Source organism: Physeter macrocephalus, chromosome 1 (assembly GCF_002837175.3).
Source record: "Physeter macrocephalus isolate SW-GA chromosome 1, ASM283717v5, whole genome shotgun sequence".
NCBI lineage: Eukaryota > Metazoa > Chordata > Mammalia > Artiodactyla > Physeteridae > Physeter > Physeter macrocephalus.
The window spans coordinates 34,577,830-34,596,315 of record NC_041214.2 but is presented as its reverse complement, the minus strand read 5'-3'; the positions used below and the strand labels follow the sequence as shown (position 1 = coordinate 34,596,315).

The following is an 18,486-nucleotide window of genomic DNA, read 5'->3' as shown; positions in this document are numbered from 1 at the left end:
AGGGGGTGTGAAGGAAGCAACAGGCGTTCTTTGTTTCTCTGGAGTCCCTGGGGCTGCCTCCCACCAAGGCTGGTTCACAGCCATCTCCAGGCACACCTCCACAGTCACACACGCAACACAGGTAAGGCTGGAGAGCCCTGACATCAGCCCTGGAACACCTGGAGTCAGTCCTGACTCAGCCAGTCGCTGCACTTGTGATCTAAGGTCTCTGAGCCTCAGTTTACTCACCTGTGAAGTGGGGCTGCTGGGTGCCTGCCTTGCCCTCTCAGGTAGTGAAATACACAAGCCCAGATGAGCCACCTTCACAGCCTGCACTGATCCAGCCTCCCCACTACCCGCAGAAAAATCTAGGAGGTCATGTGCACAGCCTGCACATGACCCTGCGGAGAACGCCTGAGGGCCTCTCTGCACACAGCCCTGGGCGGGCCGTTTCCCTTTCAGCTTGGTGAATGGTGGAAACTCATGGAAAACAGCAGACAAAGCAGCCCTGGCACAGGGAAGCTGCCAGAGAGGCCAAGTCACGGGGACGCTGTTGGGGCTGGAAACCAAAAGCCACTGGGCTCTGCAAACCCACTAGGCACAGCAGAGGCAGAGCGGTGATGAGCACAGGGCGAGTGGTGGTGGACGCGCCCGCGGGGGCCAGCTCCAGCATGCCGCTCCAGAGGCACAAGGCATCCTTCAGGGGAGCACAGTCATCGTCCTCCCTGGATAGCCTCCCAGCCTCCAGGACTATTGCCGTGGGTGGTCTTGCCCGAACACCCAGGGTCTATGTAGGGATGACACCCAGTGGGTGCACAGGTGGCCTGGGTGCCCGCGTGACCCGCCGGGCCCTGGGCATCAGCAGCGTCTTCCTGCAGGGCCTGCGGAGCTCAGGCCTGGCCACGGCACCCACTCCAGGCCTGGAGAGGGACCTCAGTGCCGTCGAGGACCTGGGGGGTTGCCTGGTGGAATACATGGCCAAGGTGCACGCCCTCGAGAAAGTCAGCCAGGAGCTGGAGGCACAGCTGCGGATGCACCTGGACAGCAAGGCCACGCGCTCAGAGAGCTGCAGTGCCCTCCGGGCCTCATGGACCAGCAGCTGCCAGCAGGTGAGTGCCTGGGAGAGGATGCTGACAGCTGCCTGCTGCACCTCTGGAGGGTCATTATCAGAGAGCAAGGGTGCCAAGGCAGGGGGCAGGGAAGTGAGTGGTCTGAGGCCAGAGAGACTGACCCTAACCCCTTACGCTTCCGTGCTAAAAACGTTAATGACAATAACAATAACAGGGGCCACCATTTACTGAGGTGTACTCGGGGCCAAGCCCACGCCAGGCCCTGTGCAGGCACTACCTCCTCTAGGGTTCAAAGCAATGCTGTGCAGAGGCTCATTCACTGATTGCATTCTTAGATGAAAAAACTGAGGCGCAAAGAAGTTATGTGCCCAAAATCACACAGCCAGTCGGGAGATGGAGCTGAGATTTGAACCTGAATTTTTCCAGGTCCAAAGCTTGCATTTGTCCCATCAGCCTGGGCTGACTCTGTAACCTTTGTGTTAAGAACGGGTTTTTACAGCCATCGTCAAATGGAATACCACTGAATGGATGTGGCATTAAAAACAATGGAGGTGTGTTCCTGTGTCTGTTTATACAGGGCTGTCCCGTAGAAATCTGAGCCATGCAGGTAATTGACAAGTTTACTACCCACAGTAATAAAAGTAAACAAAAACAGGTGAGGTTAATATTAGTATATCTTATTTAACTCAATATATTTTAAATGTTATTTCAACATGTAATCAATATAAAAAGTATTAATGAGATCATTTACATTCAAAGAGAACTTCTGCAATGATGGAAATGTTCTATATCCTCACTGTCTAGTCTGGTAGCCACCAGGCACCTCTGGCTATTGAGCACTTGACCTGTGGCTAATGAGACTGAGGAGTTAACATTTTTCTTTCATTTTCATTCATTTAAATTTAAATAGCCACATGTGGCCAGTGGCTACCTTATTGGCCAGGGCAGGGCACAGAGGTTTCCTCTCTGTCCCTCACTTGGTCAGGACCTGCTCTCCAGGGTGATTCTGCAGGGTGCCAAGCTCATCCGTCACGTCTGCCTGCAGCCTGTGGTTCTGACGCTGGGGCCGCAGCCAGCTTTGCACAGCTCATCTGTCTCTTTGTGAGTGGCTGGCTTCTCTCCTCCCCGCCTCCCACAAATGCTGGCCTTGGCATCCCTCTGAGCTAAATCAGCCTCTAGCCCAGCCAGGAACTGCCAGCTCAGACCCTTTGCACCCTGGGGCACCCAGCATGCAGCCCACGGGGGGAGCTCACGGACCTTCATTCGTGTGTGGCTGGGTGATGCTGGGCAGACACACTCAGGGGCTCCCCATTTGCCCCTCCTGCCTCCCACTTCACCCCAGGATGCTTCTCCCCCACCACCAGCTGGTGCCTAGCTGACAGCGCAGTACTCATGACACCCAACACTGTCCTCTTGGCTTTTCCCCAGAGCTGCTGTTCTGCTTGCATCCATCTATGCTGTGAGGAGAACCATCTTAGAGCAGTCTGGGGCCTTAAAGCTGGCAAATCTCAGACAGCCATTCCTCCAGAGTTCCCTCCAACAGTGCTGATTCCAAATATTTGTGTCCTGTAAACCACCAGAACGCCCCTATTCCAATATTTTGATATTGGAATATTCCAATATTTCAGCATTTGCCAGGCAATTTCTTGTACTCAGATGCCACAATGACTTTTCACGAGAGGTCAGGCATCCCAATTTCTAGGTCAAAAAGTATGACCACAAAACTTAGTCCATACTCAACAGAGACTGACTTGGTCTGGCTCCAGAGGTTTGGGCAACTTACCCAACTTCTTTGAGCCTCAGTTTCCTTATCTGTAAAATGGGTATAATAATGCTGTGGGTATTCCAGCAAGTCCGTAGATAAATAAGTTGCATAGGTCCTGCCTGCAGGTAGGCTACAGACCAGAGAAGTGCACAGTGAGAGCAGTACAGGCACAGTGCCGTGGGCTGGATGCCAAGACAGTCAGCCCCCGAATGGGGGTCATTTTCCTTTCAAGTGAGTCTAAGTGAGATTCTAGGTATGAATACAGAGTTCTCTTTTTCCTCTTTTATAAAACATGGACTTGAAGATACAGTTAGAACAACCGATAAAATGGAGTTATTTCTGTATCGCACAGCCCAGTCCTCCAGCCATGTTTAGCTCTGTTCCATCAAAGAGAACAAAAGAAAATTCTACATATCTGAGATGATAGACACGATTTTTTTTCTGTTGCTGTTGCAAAACTGACCCACATTCGGCTCTAAGATGGCTTTGCTGATACCTGCTCTCCACCCTGTATTCTCCGCCCCGTCATCAGAATGATCGTTTGGACATGCGCGATTTGACTGCATTATGTCCCTGCCCAAAACCCTCTGGGCTCCTCCTCACCAACAGGACACAATCCACAGCCCTGGGCTCAGTCCACAAGGCCCTTCCGAAGCCACCTCCATCCTAGCCACACACCCCCCTGGGAGGCTGTGAACACACCACATGCCCTCGGCCTGGCTACTCCTCTGAGCTGCTTTCCTGCTCCTTCTGTGATCGCTTGACAGCCTGCACATACATCCACTGCAGCAGTTACCATGTTGTCCCGTGTCATTTGCGTGTCTAGACCCTCACAGTCCAGGATCACTTAGGCAAGTGGAAAGGGCACAAGCTGGGGGTCAGGGGAACCTGCATTTGGCTGTTGGCTCTGCTACATACTAGCTGGGTGGCTTTGCATCAGTTACTTAACTTCTCTGAGCTCGTTTCCTCATTTGCAATTTGGGGATCACTTTATCTACTACACAGGGCTGTTAGGGGGTTAACTGAATGTAATGTATTTAGTAAAATCAGTGACTAACAGCCTAGAAAGAAAGGTTCGTTCCTGGCACTGCAGATACCTAGAGCCATGTACCCGATCGAAGCTCAGTGGTGAGTGGGACCTCCCTTCAAAGCCTGGTTCTGCCACTCACGTGGACCATCCACTCATCTGCTCCATGTCTCCCTTTCCCCGTCTTTGAAATGGATGAACACCTCGCCAGTAGAAGGGGCCACTATGAGCATGGAATGAAATAAGATGTGAAAAGGGGCTGTGCACGTGCAGCGTGGCACCCTCAGTCAGAGCACTTGCCCCCGGGGGCTGGGCCTCTGGCCAAGGGCTTGCTGTTGGAGCCATGGCTCCCTTCAGGGCCTTAGCAGGACTCCTTCCCCCTGCCACCAACAGTGTCCTCTCGTCACCCAAGAACCTGGGGAGACAGCTCCCTCCTAAGCCCTCTCTGTCCCCAGACGGTAGAGGCCCAACTTCTGGGCACTGAGAATCAACACCCTTCCCACTGAGGGGCAGGCCCCACTGCCTCCCTGGGTGCTGGTCAAGGAGCCCTAGACCCCCCCTGCCGGCCAGTCCCCTCAGAGCTCAGGAAGGACCCAGCACCCCCCCAGGCCCTCTCCCCATTCCCGGCCTAGAGCTCAGCCCCCCGCACCTCCACAGTCTTTGTTTCAGGAAGGGCCGCCTTCTCCTCACGGAGTCTCCGAGGCAGCCACACGTGCTGGGGGTTGCTGGGATCCAGAAACCGAAAACTCTTGTTCCTCTGCCCTCACTTGGACTTCTTGGCCTGGAGCTTCCTGCCCATCTTTCCAAACACCTGCCCCAGCATTCCTTACCCTTCACAACGCTCCCTTACCCTAGCCCCTTGGAAGCCCATTTTCCTCCATCTGCAGCCGCCTCCCCACCCTTGTGCATGCAGCAGAACTCCTCCTCACCCTTCAAGTCCAGTTCAATGGCACCTCCACTGTGAAGCCCACCCTGATCTTCTTTGACTCCTCAGGACCAGCACTGTGCTTGAGGCTTGGGATCAAGCTCTCAGTTACTGAGCCCTGAAGGGGCTGAATGGTGGTTGGGCACCTAGAGAGAAATGTCGCCTGCTCCTTAGCCTGGGCCCCTAACAGAATCCAACAGGGACCTCTGTCGCCCAAGTGCAGGTTGGGCTGGAAGTCCATTTCAGCGGCACATTCTCAGACCAGGCTGCAGGAGCCATGGGGAAGTTCCAAACAAGTGACAAGCATGATTTCCTTTTATGTCCAACACTTCTGTAGCTGTTTGTGAAAAGAGAACTAAAGGTTGGAAAGGGACAGGGCAGTGTTAACTGAGAGCTCCCAGAGCCTTTCTGGGAAGGGGCCTCTCCCATAGCCTCTCCCATCCCCATCAAGAGCTTTCACCCAACAATCATGAGGAGACAAAGGTACATATTCAGAAAAACAAAGGGGGGCTTCCCTGGTGGTGCAGTGGTTGAGAGTCCGCCTGCCGATGCAGGGGACACGGGTTCGTGCCCCGGTCTGGGAGGATCCCGCATGCCGCGGAGCGGCTGGGCCCGTGAGCCATGGCCGCTGGGCCTGCGCGTCCGGAGCCTGTGTTCCGCAACGGGAGAGGCCACCGCGGAGCGGCTGGGCCCGTGAGCCATGGCCGCTGAGCCTGCGCGTCCGGAGCCTGTGTTCCGCAACGGGAGAGGCCACAGCAGTGAGAGGCCCGCGTACCGAAAAGAAAACAAGAAACAAAAAAAACAAAGAAGGGGTTGAGAGGGGGAAAGAGATTGTTTCCACTGTGGGAAAAGCCACAGCATAGAAAGCAGCCCAGAATGGGGACTCAGGGGTTCACACCACAGCAGGGTCAGGAAAGCAGCCTGAGGGAGGAAATTATCTCCATCCTCTTTCACTGTATAAGTTTGTGATCCTTGGAAGAACTAGGGTCAGAGTCAGGGCCAGCTTCACGGGTGTGGGCCGAGTACAGCCCTATGGAACCTGAGCTCTGAAGGCCCCCAAAGTTGGGATTTAAGACTCAGTAGCCACCATCTTGAAACTCTCACTAGCTGTATCTTTGAATCTGTATTTTGTAAGTGAAGTCCAATGGCACGATGAAGCATGTGTCAGGAACTTGGAGCCTTGGCTCAAACGGGGTCCCTGTCTCCCTGGGACAGCCAGGTCCCATGACCCCTGGAAACCCAAGGCCTCTCCTGACCTCCCCTCCTTGCCCTACCCCCAGCAGAGGCCTGGTCACAGGGGCAGGGAGGGTCAGGGTGGCATGTTGGGTGGGGCGCAGATCCAGGGCTGGCAGCACCATGGTGCACTTAGCTGGCAACTGACAGGGAAAGGGTGAGCCTCTTGCCTACACTTGATCCAGGTGCGTACAGAGTAGCACTGAGGTTCGGTACTCTTGGGGGTCTCCTGTCCTCCATGGATTAGGGTGGCCAGTCTATAGGAAAGGGAGATGCCTGGCTGGACTTCCCCATCCCTGGCCAGGGCCTGGCACCTCAGTCCAGTGGCTGGCAGGAGGGGTAATCCCTTAGTAGTGGGCCACACTGTGCCCCAGATCATGTGGCATAGCCCCCTGGGTGCCTGTGAGGGTTGTACCTGCCCCTTGACTATCCCTGTGCTCAAGGGATTGCAAGATTAATCAGCAAAAATGACCATGCTAGGTCAAGAGAAAAACCAGGAAGAAAGGAAAATTTTAGTATCTTTAAAGGCCCCCTTTTTCCTGCTTTTTGAACACGGAGCTCTATATTTTCATTTTGTACTGGGACCCACAAATTATGGAGCCAGTCCTAGTTAAAGTTAAATGTATATGAAGTTCCTTTTCAAGTCCAAATCTCTCTCTCTGTGACTCAGCTGTGTTAGAACCTCTCAGCTATTGATACTTCTGCTAAGCAGTAAAAACAGATGGAAGAATTCCCAGGTGGTGGCCACAGAGGCCAAGGAGGACCTGGGCACCAGCCCACTGCTCAGGCAAAAGGTGGTCCTTTCCCTCTCTGGCTTTGCTGAGTGCTCTGACTCTTCTTGCCAAGTGAATAATACTGATAATAAGCTCTGGCAGCAACATCAGGCCCTTTCATCCTCAAACAGGCCAAACACAAGGTTGGAATTAGCAGCCTCCCTTCCTCGGAGCTGCGGATAAAAGGAGAGAGGGGACAGAGGAGGTGCAGCCACAGAGTCTCAAAGCACAGGGAGCGGGCGGAGGCCAGGTCCGCGGAGATGCTGCCTGGGGAAGAAAGGGGAACGTGACGGCTTAAATCTCCACCGAATGTAGGGGTCTCCATGGGAGAAAACAGTGGCCTACACCTCCAACAGCAAAGGCTGTCAGCTGGAGTACAGGAGAAATCAAAATTACTGAAAGGCAAGAGGATTAGAATTTTAAATGCGCCTGATCTGAATATTTTCCCTGCTCTCACAGTCCCTGTTTCTGTCCCTTGCAGAGAAAGAGAGCCCATACTCTGGGGGTCTACCTATTTGGGGAAATAGCTGGAAACTTAGGCAATCTAGGTCTGGGCCAGGTTTCTCTCCCCACAGCACCTGTGGTCCTAGCAGGTTTTTAAATAAAAGATACGAGAAGAATCCTCCCCACTGAATAAAATGAAAGGCAACAGGGTCATTGTTGTGATTCACAACCTGGTGTCCCTGAAAGGGGGAGGGAGAAAGAACTGAGCAGTTTTAGAGCCTGCAAAAGCTTGAATGCATTTACCCAAGACAAACCACGGAGTCTACTGCTCAAGAAATACAATTTCTTTAGTGAGAGGAGGCCAGTAAGATAGTAACTCTGTTAGCCGGTCTATAAGGGACACTGAAGTATCATTAGAAATGTAACCATACAGAGAAAAATACATTGAGAATTCCTCTGAGGGAGAGTGCTGTGTAAGACTGAAAAGAATCCTTGGACGGAGCAGGGGAGGGGAAGGAGGCTTGAGGCTCTTGTCTGAGTAATACAGATGGTCAGTAAGCTGCTTTCTAAGAAAGGTGGTTTCCTGGGGGCTCTTGTTTTGCTGCATAGAGTGTCTGGGAGGGAGCAGAATTGCTAAAGAAATTAGGGGAGAGACTGAGCCCTGTTATTCAGGGCCTCTGTGCCCTTCCCATACACCGAGCTCAGCCACTCTTAAATCTCTTAAGATCTGTTAAAATATGAGGTCTGTGTTGAGGAAGGGGACAGAGGAATCTAGATAATTAAAAATAGAGGGTGTGCTGCAAAGACTGGGGATTATGAAACCAGAGAGCCCTGAGGTCAAACTCAGGCCCCACATGACCTCGAGGCAAGTTCTTCCTTGATCTCTCTGCATCTTGATACCTCATCTGGATAATGAGGATGTTTGGAGACTTTCTTGAATGATAAATTGTCTCTGAGAAGAAAACACTAGTACCCTTCCTGCAGAAATTAAAAAGAAAGGGATGTGTACTATCTCTACTACTATGTAACATTGGTCAGAGGTAGTAGTCAATGCGGATCAGAGAAGAGAAAGTGATCGGAAAGCACCAAGAACTGGAACAAAAAAGGGAAAATGCTGGTCTTTCTGGAGAGTCCAAAATGTTCCATGTGACAATTTTACAACAAACAATAACATGATTTTAGTAAAGTAGCAGGTTATAAAAAGAAAGATCAATGCCCCTCATATCTATAAACAACAAAAAAAGATATAACGGAAGAGAAAATCTCATTTATGATAGCAAAAAATAAAATGAAATACCTTTAAATAAACTTAACACGACATGTCCGGGACTCCCCAGGTGGTCCAGTGGTAAAAACTCCGCCTTCCAATGAAGGGGACACAGGTTCCATCCCTGGTCGGGGAACTAAGATCCCACATGCCGCGGGGCCAACTAAGCCCGTGCTCCACAACTACTGAGCTCGCATGCCTCAACTGAAGGGCCCGCATGCCGCAACTACAGAGCCCGCGCACCCTGGAGCCCTTGCACAACAACTAGAGAGAGAAAACCCACATGCTACAACTAGAGAGAAGTCTGCATGCCACAGCGAGGAGCCCATGCCACAGCTGAGACCTAATGCAGCCAAAAAAAAAAAAGAAGACAATAAATGGGACTTCTCTGGTGGGGCAGTGGTCAAGAATCTGCCTGCCAATGCAGGAGACACGGGTTTGAGCCCTGGTCTGGGAAGATCCCACAAGCCGCGGAGCAGCTAAGCCCATGCGCCACAACTACTGAGCCCGCATGCCACAACTACTGAAGCCCACGTGCCTAGAGCCCATGCTCTGCAACAAGAGAAGCCACCGCAATGAGAAGCCCACACACCACAACAAAGAGTAACCCCAGCTCACTGCAACTAGAGAAAGCCCTCGCCCAGCAACAGACCTAATGCAGCCAAATAAATAAATAAAATTTTTTTAAAAAAGAAATGAATAAAATGAATAAATATTTTTAAAATGTCCAAAATCTATATGAGACTACTATAAAACCCTCCTGAAAGATACAAATGGAAAGAAATACCATGTGCTCAAATATAAAGACTCAATAGTATAAAGATGTCAGTTTTCTGTATTAATTTATAAATTTAATGCAATCTTAATTTTTAAAATACCACAGTTGTTTTTTCTTAGAAGTAGATGGGCTTATCATAAACTTCATTTGTAAGAACAAAAAGGCAAGAAGAGCCAAGAAGAAAAACTAAAAAAAGAAGAGCAAGGGGAAGGGAAAGCACTCCCAGATAATAAAACATACTAGAAAGTCTCGATCATTAAAGCATTAAAGTACATGAGGGATAGGAAGGCCAACGGAACTTAAAACAAAATTTAAAAGTAGGAGCCACTGTATATGGAAATTTACTATTGATAAAGGCAGCATTTGAAACCAATGGAGGACTTTTCAGCAAGTGGTATTCAGGAAACTGGATAGTCATAAGGAAAATAATAAAATAGGATCCATCCCTCACTGTACTCTAGGATCAATTCTAAATGCATCCTAGATTTAAATGTAAAAGAGGAAGCCGTGGGGCTTCCCTGGTGGTGCAGTGGTTAAGAATCTGCCTGCCAATGCAGGGGACACAGTCCGAGCCCTGGTCCAGGAAGGTCCCACGTACCGCAGAGCAACTAAGCCCATGCGCCACAACTACTGAAGCCCACGCGCCTAGAGCCCGTGTTCTGCAACAACAGAAGCCGCCGCAATGAGAAGACTGTGCACCGCAATGAAGAGTAGCCCCCGCTCGCCACAACTAGAGAAAGTCTGTGTGCAGCAGCAAAGACCCAGCGCAGCCATAAATAAATAAATTAAAAAAAAAAAAAGAGGAAGCCATACAAAGCTAAATTCCTTTATAACTTGGCTGTGGGTACATTTATTCTTGATACAATTCAAAATCGAAAAGCAATTTATTGATTTTTTAAAATATTGATAAATTCGATTACCAAAAAGTTTTTAATTTTACATTGCCATATAACACCATAAGCAAAACTGAAAGATAAATGGCAAACTAAAAAAGAAGTATTTGCAACTTAGAATATAAAGTGCTAATATCCCTATTCTATAAACAGCATTTAAAATTTGAGGTTTTAAAAAAAAAGCCAGCAACACTCTTATTTTTAAATAAGCTAGAGATATAAAGAGACATTTGAAATAAAAATTAAATGAAAATGGTTCTTAACCATACAAAAGTTTGCTCAACTTCACTCATGTTAGAGAAATACAAAAATAAAACAAAACAAAACCTACCTGAGATACCATTTTCACCTATCAGATTGGCAAAACTCCACAAATATGTCAATCTATTTTGTTGGTGAAGCTCCAGGGAAGTTCATACAGTACTGATGGGAATAGAAAATGTTGCAACCACTTGTAGAGAAGAATTCGGCAATTTCTAGACAAATTTATATGCATTTATGTATATTGAATTTGATCCAGCAATCCCACTTCTAAGAATCTCTCCCAATGACACATTGGCAAAAACGTGAACAAGAAGTATGCATAAGACTATTTATTTCAATCCTGTGAATAATGGCAAAAGACAGGAAACAACCCAAATACCTGTCAATAGGGGACTAGTTGAATAAGCAATGATAAATCCACAAAAGGAATGAGGAATAGCTCTGTAACTATTATGGAATGATCACTTCCAGGATATATTGTTGAGTTAAAAAGCAAGTTGGAGAGAATATGTATGTCATTCTACCACTTATCTAAGAAAGAGGAAGGGATATAAGTCCCTTCATGTCATATGTATTTGCTTATAATGGAAAAAAATACCATAAATGTTTTTAAATGATCACTTACAGGAGGAGGGTAGAGGGAAAAGGAATAGACACTAGAGTTGTTTTAACTTATCTTTTTATGTGGAGATGACTTTGGAACCATGCAAATATTTTACAGAATTATAAAACAAAATTAAATCTTAAAAAGAAAACCCTAAAAATCAAAAAGAAAAGGAAACAAATGAATCCAACTATGTATCAAATTTATGGTACAATTACCCAGAGAAGAAATATTCCAAGTGACTTTTAAAATCACAGTAATTTGACTGTACATCCCTAAGGGGGATACAAAAGAGTACTGCAAAAAGAATCTTAAATCATTTCAGAAATCATGTTGTCGGTGATAGGTTGGTATTATTGTGACCCTGCGGGGGCGTGTGCGGGTGCGTGTACTGTGAGATAAAGCAAAAGAGTAACTATATATTTGTGTGATTGAGAACTAAGACTTTTAGTGTAGGTGAAAGGAGACACAGCTATAAGACTGATAAAGTTTAGTGACAATTCTTTAGTCCTGAATTTGAATTGGAATTATCAGTATAAAACCACGGTGTATGTCAACATAAAATAAATATATACCCATTTCCTAGCTCTGGTCAGTGAAAAGACCTAGAAACAATGTCCAACGCAGAAGTACTGAGCATTTTCAGCCTCAGATTTTGGTCTCTAACCACCATCTTTCACTACAAGAACAGAAGCTCCTTAGAGAAATGGCTAGATCCAGGTTTGGGGGCAGGAAATGTACAAGATGAGTCTGAGAAACCAAGGAAACTATAAAGAACTACTAGAGTCACATTAAAAGACTTAAGAGCCAATTTGAATAAGCTCCCACTAATCAAAGATGGCTAAGGGTCAATAGGAATATTAACTACAATAGATTGAAACATATCAAATATGTTTAAATCTATGAGTTCAGTATTAAACCCCTCCTTGCCAAATCCCACTAATTTGTTACCTTGGAGTCTGCTGGGGAACCAACTCATTTTTTGGAAACTGGTAGATAATGAGAAAGAACCAGGCATTCTTCCTGTCTTTCCTACAAGACCTGTGGGTACATCATGGTTTAAAAAAAAAAAAGAAGAAGAAGAAGAGAGTAAGTGTCTTTTTGTAGAAGTATTACAGCTAAAAAAAAAAAAGTAATTATTAATTTTATTTATATTATCACTAAAAAGAATTCTTAAAACAGAATTTGAATGTCACCACTTTGCAACCATAATAAAATAATGGATCTAGGCAATAACAAGCATCAAATAGCTACGAATCTCACAAAAAGAGAGACCAGTAGACATGTACCTCCTGGTGGAGTTCACAACACCACCTGTGAAGTAGTCTTGCCAAAAAAAAAAAAAAAAAAAAGAAAAAAAGAAAAGAAAATTGCAAGGGATTAAGCCTCAAGATAGAACTACTAGTTTACAGGAAATACAAAAGGTCAGATGAACATGTTAAATGACACCATGGGGATGAAATCAGCAAATCCTGACTGTGGGAAACTACAGGGTTAAACATCCAATTTTTTCAACAAGCAAAAATTGTGAGGGGGGAAAAAAGAGAGATGGGTGGGAGGAGGGGGTATCTATAAGTTAAAAGAGATTAAACTGACATATCAACCCATTGAAATGGACATTATTTGAACCATTATTCAAGGAAACTGTTAAAAAATACATCAGATAATTGAGGAAAGAGGCACTGGGTATTTGACGATATTGAGGAATTGTTATTAACTTTTAGGTGCTATGTTATTTTTAGCTTTGTAGAAGTTATGTAGTTTTTTTAAAGCATCTTCATAATTTAGCAATACCATACTGAAATATCTGAAGAAGAAATAATATGATATCTAGGATTTGTTTAAAATAATCTGGGGTGGGAAGGAAATGTGAGGGAATATTGGTGAAAATAGGCCATGCATTTATAATCATTGAAGCTGGTGATGGTTATATGGGGGTCCATTATACCATTCTTTCTTTTTATAAATGTTTGAAATTTTCATAATAAAAATGAAGATAGAATATCTACCTCATAGAATTGGTCCGTAGGTATTAAATGAAATAATGTATGTAAATTGCTGGGTGCATAAGCAATACCCAGTTAAAGTTTGTGGAATTGAATAAACAAGAAGCTAGAGACATTGAGTGGGTAGTAACATAAACAACTGTGTTTATATACATGAATTCATGAGTGGTTCAAACCACAGACACTGCAGGAGTTTAGAGAATGAGTGGGGTACTAACCAGCCCTCAGAGGTGCCCCAGGAAATGGAGATGAAATGTGAGACCCAAAGAACCTGCCAGAAGCTCGGCATGGACCAAGTTGGGAGTCAGGACCAGGCATGACCATCTGCAGGGCAATCTGCATGTGGGGTTGACTCCCCAGCTGTCAAAGGGAAAGTCTGCACTGGACACTTTGTTAAAATCAGCAAGACAGGTTTTATTCAGAGTACAGCAGTAGGGAGAGAGACTTCAGAATAGAACTGAGAACACTGAAGGAGGTTGAGGGAGGGTGGTCTAGGTAATTTGGCCATACGTGTTTGCTACCTGGAGCTTATCCAGAGGAGAAACACTTCTCATATCTTTATGACATGAGCAAATTGGAGGAAGTGCCCCCCAAAGTTAGCATCATACCCTCCTACAGGAACCCAGATGTTTGCATTTCACAGGTCCTGGAGGAAACATTCTGGGTTGTTGGAGATTCATATCCCGAAGGAGTAGAGAAAGCATCTACAGTTCCAAGTTTCCTAAAGTAATCGTCTAAGAAAAGGTAGGTCAGGAGCCTCTTGTCAGGTTTTGGCTGGAACAGTAAATTCTTTTGGCAGCCTAAGCTTTCTCAGGCAGGCATTTCAAGAGGGCTGGGGTCATCCTAGGGACATGGCCTGGAGCAAATGGAAGCCATGCTAGCGTCTGGTCAGGTCCCCTAGTGGAGGGAGGGGGTGGCTGGAGGGTGTCGTGCAGTTTTCAGGTCTCACCTCCAAGCGCCAAGCTCTCCCGGTCTGTGCCCCACCTCCCTCAGCTCTCTGTTCCAAGAGTGGTACACCACAGCACACAAAAGGCAGCCCACAGGGGCTGGGCAGTGAGGGCTGAATACAGAACCAGGCAGGCTCAAGGTTTCAAATCAGAGCCCTGCAGAGAAATACTGGAAACAGGCCGAATGCTCCATAGGCTAAAAAATGCAGCAGAATCCTCTGCAGTTGTAAGAAAGAAACAAGGAAGCTCGCTATGTACTGATGGGTAGCTAGCACCAATCTATATTTTTTTGAATAAAAAGGCAGACTGCAAAACCTGTCTGTGCTATGCCACTGTTTGTGTTTAATAAAAAAAAAGGAAGGAAGGAAGGAAGGGAGGGAGGGAGGGAGGGAGGAAGGAAGAAAGGTGGGAGGGCAGACCCTCTCTGGAGCACACACAAAGTGGTGGCAATGGATGCTTCTAGTGTGGGGCTGGGTGACTGGAGATGGAGGCAGAAGCAGGCTTACTTTGGACTCCTGCACTGTTAGAATGTTTTATCTTAAAAGAAAGTGAAGTTATAAATAAAACTCCTGCCAATGACTTGTCACTGAGGTCCAGGGAGGGGAGGGGGTATTCCAGCCAGGTCCAGGGCTGCTGAAGTCCCCACAACCTCACAGAAGCACCAAACCAGGTAGGAGGAGGAAGTCTTCTCCACAGCCTCCTCTCAAGACAAAACCCCTACAAAGTTCAAGAGCCGTGTACAAGAGCAATAGGAAGGACCTCCTCCTGGCCTGTACTCTCCAGAAGAACTAAGTTAAAACTTAACCCAGGCAAGTGCCGAGGACACACGTGGTGCCTCTGTACGGGGAGTTATTGAAAGAATGGCTGAACCCAGCAGAATGTAATCCAGGGCCCCCGGCGCTGCCCCAGAGGGCTTATGCTGATCCACTGAAGTTGAGGACTCAATTTAGGAAAATAAAACCTAGTTTATTGTTGTCTGGCTGGGGAAAAGCACATAAAGATTCATTTATCTGGCTGTAAACGAGCTGGTAGAGCTGACTGTCACAAATGCATTATTCAGGAGAAATGAGAAGTTATTTCAGCCATTATCAGTAAGGAATGAAGAGCATTGTGCAAGGTGTGGAAAACTCCATCACAAAACCGACCTGCTATCGGAAAACTGGTAATTTTTATTTATTTATTTCAGGGACCAGTGAATAACCATCTAAGTAAGTCTTAGGGGAAACAAAACACTACAGCATGGAGAGAGAAGTGACGTTAGAAAGGCCGCCTCTCAGCAGACTCTGGGCAAAGTTACATTGGAGGCAAAGAACCCTCACCCTCCACCCTCCACGCCTGCCCCCCACCCCATCCCAGAGCACCCGAGGCCCCGCCCTCACTCGCCCTCCCTGGCTGCCCAGCACAAGGCCTCACCACCAGCCTTTAATCGTGTCACCTCTTCATCATCTCCCACCCCTCCTGGTAAGGGCCTGATCTCGGGTGGCCTTGGCCTGCAGTGGCTTGAAGCAGGATTTCTGTTCCCAGCCAGAGATTGAAGTTGGGCCTCGGCAGTGAGAGCGCTGAATCCTCGCCACTAGACCACCAGGGAGAGTGGCCAGTGACAAGGCCCTGGCCCGTCAGCCTTGTAGAAATGAATTTTCATCAAGAGACGGAAAGTAGTGAAACAAGTAATGTGTGTATCAGGAGTAAAAAGAGTACGTAGTGTAGTGTGAATAGACTCACATGGGCGGGCTCAGAGGGAGAGTCGTGCCCTCGTGGTAGTTTGAATCACCTGTATGGGGCATTTCTTCCGGGTTTCCTCTGGCCAATCATCTTGCTTTGCCTGGCTCTGAGTCCGTATCTGGTATATCTGCTATAACTCAGGGTCCTCCCCTGTGTGCGTACGCATCTCTTAGACAAGATGGATTCTAGTTAAGAAGCCTATGGGAAGGTTGACATCACCTACTACCGGATGATGCCCCCTTCCCTTTTGGTCCCCGAGGAGCCTTTCTGAGCATGTGTAGTTGTAGTCGGGAGGTCCCCTTGACCTCAGAACGAGGGGTACATGGTCTCTTTGTCTCTTCTCTGGGCAGGGCCCAGCTCCTCCTCCCTCTGCTATTATCTTTATCTTGGAGTATCTGTCCACAGGGGACCAACTGCAGCGGCTCAGCCTGGGGCCCATCTATCTCCTGCCTCAGGCCCGCTGCTCAAGCCTGCTCCCAGTCACGCCGAGGAGGAAGTTTATCTGATAAATGAATTGACTGCTACCTGGGGAGGCATGTGTCTCTTAACTTACTAGCACTGGTTCATGTACATAATGAAGGTGGAAACAGCTTTTGGCCCATCGGTGGCCGTGAGGTATGAATGAGACAAGGGAGTAAAGTTCCTGGCCCTGGCCCCAGGGAGCACTGCCTGCAGAGCAAATTGCTCCTGGTGGGATTTCAGTGCCCACGGGTGCCTGGGAGGGAGCCAGGAGGCCCCCAGCACACCCAGGGCTAGCCAGGCCAGTCACTCACTGCAGAGGGCAAACCCCCAATTCCCGGGGGCTCTACCCAGGTCCCAGCCAGCCTCTGGAGCAGGCACAGGTGCCCTTGGGGCTCTACACGGTTCCCTCCTAGCAGAATCCTGCTCTCTGATAAGACCCATGGAGACGAGCTGTGAGCGCTGTCACTATGAGCCGCTGGCCTCCGGTAGGACCCTCATTTCTGCGTGACACCTGCAAGTATTAACAGGAACTTTTACTCACTGTCTCAACGGATTCTCTCGACAATGTCTGTGTCACCCAGGAAGATGGGGGAACGCTCACTGGATCAGTCTGCGAGGGCCGCCTAACAAAGTAACACAGACTGGGTGATACCTCAGGGCTTAAACTACGGAAACTTATTTTCTCACAGTCCTGGAGGCTGGAAGTCTGAGGTCAAGGTGTCTGCAGGATTGTTCCCTCTGAGGCCTCACTCCAGGCCGTCTTCTTCCTGTATCTTCTCGTGGTCTTCCCTCTACCCCCGTGTCCAAATTTGCGCGTCTTATAAAGACACCAGTCATATCAGACTATGGTGACCTCATTTTAACTTACCTCTTTAAAGGCCCTCTCCCCAAATGCAGTCACATGCTGAGGTGCTAGGCGTTAGGACTTCAACATGTTCATTGGGATGGGGGACACAATGCAGGCCATAACACCCATTTTATAGACAAAGAAACTGAGGCCCACAGAGATTACGTTCCTCATTGAGTTAGTGTCCCAGCCAGGACTAAGTCAGTATGTTGTCTGTCCCCCAAAACTTATGAAAAGCCTCCTGTTAAACTCATTTGAAAGGCCCCAGACCCTAAAGGGTCAACGGGCCAGGGATAGCTCGAGAAGATAGAGTCGTGGTCAGCCAGGACCGTTCTCTGAGAGGAGTTTAAACTCTGGGATGAGCCTCCTTTTTCTCCGTTTCTCTGCCTCTTTCAATTTGGGAGAAACGGCCAGAAACAGTGATTGATCCTTACCCAAGCTCACGCTAACCGGAACTAACGGCTTTAGCGAGGATGCGTGAGGCTGGGTGCCTTCCAGCTGTCACACCACTCAGTACTGGGACTTGAAAGTTTAATGGCTTGGCTGTCAGGAACGGTGCAGCCCCCCAGGGATTTCTATTTTCCTTTTTCAGTGATTTTTAACGCTCAGAAAACTGTGCTGAGCAGTCGGCCCTGGAGGCGGAACCTCTCTCTCTGAGCAGAGCTGTGGAGCTCCCCGTGGCGCAGCTCCGCATGGGCGGTGGGCGCCTGCGTGGGGTGGTAGGAGTGCCCCTCGGAAAACGCGCACCTACATCACAGGCTCCCACAGACCACTGGGCTGGGGCCCCGGTCCCCTGCGGGGGTGATCGTCTCCCACCACACCTAGATCCACGAGCCCCTTGAAGAGCTGAGGGGTCTTCCTGGGAGGTGAGAGGCCACACCCAGTGGGAGGCCCCCAGTGCTGACCCCCAAGGGCCTGGATCTGGGAGTGAGGCAGGCACCTGTTACAGCCGCGCAGACCACCAAGAGCACACGGCTAGGGGGACAAAGTCAGGTTTATCACTTGCTGCAGCAGGAGAGGAGCTCTGGGGGAACCTGGGACATCTCAGGAAGAGGGATTGGAAGGGGGCTTGTTGTGAGGTTTGGGTCTGTACTGGGAGATCTGGGGGAAGTTAAGAGTAAGGACTTGTTCTGCATTTGATGCTGCCAGGAACCGGGGGCTCTGGGACGACTGGGTAGCTTATAGTTTGTACCCAGTGGACAGGAGTGAAGCAGGCCTAGAGCCGTCAAGGGTAAACAGCAGTCCCTCACGGAGCTGCTGGAAGGCGCATGTTGAGTCTGTGTGGCTGCAGAGCATCCTTGCCTCTCCGTTCACATGCAGTCATGGCGTGGTCTTGTCTCTGTGCCCTCCCACCAGGATCACAGAGTACCTGTCTGCCGGTCGCTGATACTCTGTGAGCGTTCGTGTGCAGGCGACAGTGCCGTGGCCCAGCTGTTAGCCACCGCTGCCCGCTGTCAGGGCCAGCGATTTGCTTCCTCCA

The 18,486-nt window shown here is 48.4% G+C and overlaps 1 protein-coding gene across 1 annotated transcript in view; it reads left to right on the top strand.

The window, feature by feature from the left end:
• The first annotated feature begins 462 nt into the window (after window positions 1-462).
• The window catches only part of BFSP2 (beaded filament structural protein 2), a 69,869-nt gene continuing 51,845 nt past the window's right edge, over window positions 463-18,486 (top strand). The window contains exon 1 of the mRNA XM_007118144.2: window positions 463-1,088. Coding sequence (XP_007118206.1) covers window positions 600-1,088 — 489 coding nt within the window. The 5' untranslated portion in view covers window positions 463-599. The remainder of the gene's footprint in view (window positions 1,089-18,486) is intronic.